Source organism: Austrofundulus limnaeus, unplaced genomic scaffold (genome assembly GCF_001266775.1).
Source record: "Austrofundulus limnaeus strain Quisiro unplaced genomic scaffold, Austrofundulus_limnaeus-1.0 Scaffold55, whole genome shotgun sequence".
NCBI classification, from domain to species: domain Eukaryota; kingdom Metazoa; phylum Chordata; class Actinopteri; order Cyprinodontiformes; family Rivulidae; genus Austrofundulus; species Austrofundulus limnaeus.
Genome location: NW_013952457.1, coordinates 760,318 through 766,012, shown reverse-complemented (window position 1 = coordinate 766,012; position 5,695 = coordinate 760,318). Strand labels below are relative to the sequence as shown.

Sequence of the window (5,695 nt, the reverse complement as noted above, 5' to 3'; positions counted from 1 at the left end):
GTCTAGAATTGAACTACGTGCCTCGAAAATGCATAATACCCCCACCCAAAAATAAATAAATAAAAAACATAAAAAACCACGGTCCAGCCACGAGAAGCTCTAAAAAGGAGAGTGCATCTGTTACAAGAAATGAACCACTTGTGTGGTTTTAACCAATATCTGACCTTTTTGAACATGTTTGTTAAAAAGCTATTATTTCAGGGCTCAGAAGACACTGCAGTCGTGTGTTAGCATCCAGTGAATGAAGGCGCTTCTGCGTGTATGTCACAAAATCCTGGCAGCAAAGCAAGCAGACATGTCGTGCATTACAAAAAGTAAYGCTCCAGGCTGTAATGTTTGATGGCTTGTTGTTCAGACAGGGAGAAATCTGCTGTGTCTATGTTGGAGGAAGTGTTGATTGTATAACAACAGGCAGCAGTTTCCTTGATGGTTATGTGAGAACATGAAGGCGACTGATGGTGTTCACTAAAACCACATTCAGTAGTAAGACTTGATAAAAGTAAGGAYACTCTCCATGATATTATGAGGAGACTTACATGGAGTAAACATTATAAACAACCTTCGCTGTCGTTTTCAGTCGTGCTGAGCTGAAATTTGTCTTAATTGACATCCCCTCTGGCAGAACTGTCACATGTTTTGTCAAGTCAAGCTAGTTCCAATCAACAAATGTYTGCAGTTGTTACAGCATGAGCAAACGTAAGCAGGCAACAATATACCTTGTGTCAGCAGCAAAATAGGTCTTGTCTGAAGCCCAATCAACACAGAAAAAAGAGAAATCACACTTCTGTTGCACAATGTGGCAAAATGCATGAAGTGGACTTTTATAATGAAGCCGTTTTACAGTCACAGTTATTCAGTCAGGGTCATAGATCACTCAAACTATTTTATACGGTTCATGGTCAGATTTTCAGAGTTAATTTTTCATGTTTCTSTTGTTTCCCCTTGAGAAAACCACTTTTGATTTTCTGATATTTTTTTAAATAAAGCACAAATAATTTATTTATCTATTCAAATTTGTGTTTATATTAATTAAAACAGGCAGTTATGTTGCCATTAGTTTTACTGTTTTTACAATGCGACCTTGGCAGGTCTCTGCAAACAAGGYCTGCAAAGCTATTTTGGTTATTAATTTTTTTTTGCCCACAGAGGACTAGAAAGAAACCTTCTGCAAATAAATTCAACTTTTCAGGAAACAAAAATGGATTTATTTAAAATAATTACTTTCTGTGTGGTGATTTGCAAAAGCTAAACTGCTCAGKCTATTTATCCCACATAAACTAAAATATGTAAGAGTCTAAAAATGTGCAAAACTGTCAGAAAAGCAGAAAGTGAAACTAAAATGCACCAGAAAAGGAGTCCTTTTTAGCGTGCAGGGTTAAAATCATTTTCACCCACTGTTCAGTCACAGTATTTTTGGTCAAAACATAAAATATTTATTTGTTTGGTTGTGAGATAAAAATAGAGAGAGTTGAGGTAAATATGAAGATTTATTTTTAGCTTTTATGTCTTCCTGACAAAATGCAGTTTTATCTAACGTGTCATGGAAACACTGAGCTGTATAGGCTGGCACACAGGAAGACATGAAGTGTTTAAGTAGTATATATTTTTTAAATAAATTGGTAATCATTAGGTATAAATAATGAGCACCAGTTCATGAACTTGTATTTCTGGGAGCACTGCTTCACTTAACTCACTGAGATTCAAGTCATGTTRGAGACACAAAGATGATGAGCTGGATCCCCGGAGTGCTGTTTAAATATTCTTGTCAATCTGGTCTAAACATAGACATCTCTTTGACGTGTAAGTCTACGTTTAGACATCTTTTAAACCTTCACTTTAAAACCAAATTCAGTCGATTTTTAGCTTAGACAGTCAAGGGTGTTTTAGATATTTGTTTAGACATTTTTAAACAAAAGAAAAAGCTCAGTGTGATATTAGTTGTCACTAACCGGGTCATGAAAACACAATGTTTCAGGTAAAGTGGTTATTTCCAATCTCTGAAAACTGCTTGAGCRGCAAACATTTAAATGGAATCAAACAGCAAACAAAAACATTAAACCAGCAACCAATGATCTCATAAATCTTTTTTTGTCTTTTCTGTCTAAAACAGGTCAATTTAGACTCTAATCTCATAAAAACAACTGCATTAACTTCTTTTTAATCCAGCAGCTTGGCAGATCGAGCAGTCTCTCACCTTCCCTGGGGGGCCACTGTCCCCCTGCTCCCCCTTCAATCCATGCTGTCCTGGAGGCCCAGCGATACCCTGAGGACCAAATCACATACTGTTAGAAATAAGGAGGCCTTAATGAAAAACAACGGGATGCACACTAAAGGTGCACATGACACAAGGTTTAGGAGCATATGGTACCTGTTTTCCTGGTAATCCAGGAATTCCTTCTTTCCCAGGGACTCCGTCTCTTCCAGGAACTCCAGGTTTACCAGCCTCACCCTGAGGAGCAGAGCGTACCACTGTGAATGTCACTTGTTTCATTTGATTTTTCTAGAAAATTATAYGCAGTCATCAACCTCACTTCTTCCATTTATTCTATTTATGTCGGCAGCCAGCAGCACATCATTGCAAATACAAGATAGGAAAAGCAGAAATGGAGATTGCATTGATTATTTAATAAAAMGTAAACATGTTCCTGCTCAAGCTGYCTCAAACACAAAATGTAGCTGTTATTTATCACTCAGAGCTGGTTACAGCTGTTTTGGCCTTTTGGTTTAATCACCTTCTTATTTTCAGCACAACCRAAATGTCTCCGAGGCAAAGCATCATTATTGTAATTTTATTATTTTCATCCTCCTTTTCTCATTTCCTTATTGTGCTTCCACAGTGCAGCCAACAGTAGCAGCCAGAATCAAATTTAATACTCACCACCTGCCCCGACAGCCCCGGGGGGCCCTGCGGACCCTGTAGGGAGAAATAAATWCAACGTTTTAGGGCAACATATTTGATTCTGCACYGATATTTCAAWAGATGTCACRAAAGAACATGAATGAGGTTGTYAGTGGCGAGAAGCTGTGATATTTGRGAAAACATACAACAGCTCCAGGAGGACCTGGGGGTCCTGGAAGACCTGTGCTTCCCTGAGCACCAGGAGGACCCTGTGGGGAGRAGAGGTAAAGTCAAATACTGCATTTTGTATAGACTTAAAGTTTGGAACATGATAGGATTTGGAAACAACTAAAAAAAATTGGTTTTCTTACCTGGACACCAACTCCTGGCTCTCCTTGACTGCCCTGTCACATAAAGTAAGATGCTTACAGTTTTGTCAGGGGGGAAACGAGACAAAAAATGATAAAAGAGCAGTGAACTCACCTTCAAACCCATTGGACCTGGCAGTCCAGTAGGACCCATGGGGCCCTGATTAAAAACAAAGAAACAAAAAAAAAACAATGAAATTTAAAGTTTTGCATTCAAATATTAATAAGAATGTCCTTATTTCATGCACATCTTACTTACAGTTGGTCCCCTTATGCCGTTCTCTCCTGGGTTTCCCTGTGAGCAAAGATTTACAGATCTAGGTTATTTTTAAAAAGGGTTAATTTGATTCAAAGATGTTAAAGGAACATTTCAGCAATTTTTCAGAAAACTGTATTGAGTGTCGTGTTGAATTTTAAAAGAAAATAAAACTATTTTGTTATTTATAAAACACATATTTACATCTGGAGTGGTCACTTGTTCCAGTCTTTTAAAAGGCTCTGAGACCCAGTTAATACTAGTCAAATTGTTTGATTTAAAAGCTGTTTACTGTACTAAACTAGCAGATATTTCAGGTGAAAGCATATTTTGTTTATTTATCTTCATTTAACCAGGCAAATTGTCTAACTTTCAGAGACAACCCGTTTCTAAAAATGTGAATATGTTCCTTTAAATCACACATTTATGCACAAACATTTAAAGTAATAGTTTAAATCAGTTGAAGTTGGGTTCTGCTGGTTGACTGATAAGGTACTAACTTGATAAGTATTTAACAAGTCTTGTGACCACACAGTTTCCCACCTCAAAAAATCTGAACTACTACTTTAAAGTAAATTTAAGCACCTAAAATATAGTTCACACTATATTTTTGTGCTAACAACATTGAGGGTTTAAATACATATGAATTCATACATGGACAGTTTTACAAGAGACGTGAATAGAACAAGACAAACATGGAGACAATTTAAACAGAGTAAACAGTGAAGAGACACCTCCTCGATAAGCACTGCAACATGAGTACTGAGCAAAGAAGCAGCACAGACACCAAGCACAGCTGCATGCACAATAAGCAGACTCAACAGTAAGTACTTTTTTAGAGTAATCCCCTCACTTTTCTCCCCCAAACCACCGTCAAACAGACACACACAAACACTCAATGAGACACACACCAGCACACACTGGATTCTGATGAGCGCTTTCACCTCGGGATGTTATCTGACTCCCTTTCATCTTCAACAAATTCGTAACGTTTTCAATTTTTATTCAACTTTCAGGTTCAAATTTCAACTTTTTGAGTTTGACACGGTTGCTTTGGGGACATTTTCTCAAGAGACAGATCAAGGTCTGACTCTTATCCCAGCTGCCAGATTATGTTTCTCAATGCAAATAAATTAGGATTAATGCAGTGAAATTTGCCTGCAGGTTACGTTACAGTTCGTGCATCCGGATGATAGGTTTCCCCTCTTTTCAAGATGCTTGATGTCTAAGCTACAGCCCACGGGGTGTCTCAGTGACTTTGGTCCATGCCCACTTGTATTTGGTACAACACGGACATGTTCTTCAGACCTTCCATCCAGCAAAGTTAAAGCACGCCAGCCAGCAGCAGGAAACCTACCGGTCTGCCTAGAACTCCGGGGAACCCAGGCAAGCCCTGGAGAGGATGAAAGTCAAAGGGAAGGAGACGACAGGAGGGTGGGGAGACAGTTGGGTGGAGAAAAGCGGACAGTTTTACAAGAGACGTGAATATAACAATGGAAACGGGAGAAACACAGAAATAAACAAGGATRAGACAGACGTGGGGAGAAAGACAGTTAGAGAGTGGGGTGTTAGGTTGCACAGCTGCAACAGGATCAATAAAGCCTCGGCACAAGGAAGTGAAAAAAAAAAAGCTCTATTTGTTATTTGTTTGCAGCCAACCCAGTAGTTTAGGTCTGCCAATCAAGCCTAAAAGCAGACTGGGTTATAGTTTACTCACTGGTTGGCCTGGAGGACCAGCAGGCCCTGGTGAGCCCTGCTCCAACATGCCGGGAGGGAAAATAAAAATAGTGAGGAAGTACTTCTTAATTTGGAACTACTTGTTACATTTACCTACAGCAACACAGCCAGTCAGGACTTGCAGAATTTCCCAACATTGTTTTTAGTGATGGATGTGAAATCTATCTTTAGGAATAAGAGGCGTCCTTATTTATTGCCAAAATGTTCATTGTTACCTGATCAAACAATCCTGCAAACATTGAGTCAATGTGAAAAAAATTAAACAACCAAGTTTTGACAAACATTACAATATTTACCACATTTTTTGTAGAAGAAAAGACTGCTTACCAACCTGCTGAACAAATGCTTACACCAAAAAGTGCAATAACATGAAACTTAATAAAAATGTGAAACTGCACAACAGGAAATAACATGATGTCCTTCACTTACCGGTTTCCCATCCTGACCAGATTTTCCTGGTTGTCCTGGTTCACCCTAGAATTATAAACCAAAAAT

The 5,695-nt window shown here is 38.5% G+C and overlaps 1 protein-coding gene across 1 annotated transcript in view; it reads right to left on the bottom strand.

Annotated features, from left to right (window-relative positions):
* Nucleotides 1-5,695, bottom strand: part of col7a1 (collagen, type VII, alpha 1) — a gene marked incomplete in the record, with an annotated part of 65,431 nt that overhangs the window by 20,972 nt on the left and 38,764 nt on the right. Inside the window, 9 exon segments of the mRNA XM_014009010.1 lie at nt 2,195-2,263; nt 2,369-2,449; nt 2,879-2,914; nt 3,046-3,108; nt 3,211-3,243; nt 3,323-3,367; nt 3,467-3,502; nt 4,821-4,856; nt 5,630-5,674. Coding sequence (XP_013864464.1) covers nt 2,195-2,263; nt 2,369-2,449; nt 2,879-2,914; nt 3,046-3,108; nt 3,211-3,243; nt 3,323-3,367; nt 3,467-3,502; nt 4,821-4,856; nt 5,630-5,674 — 444 coding nt within the window.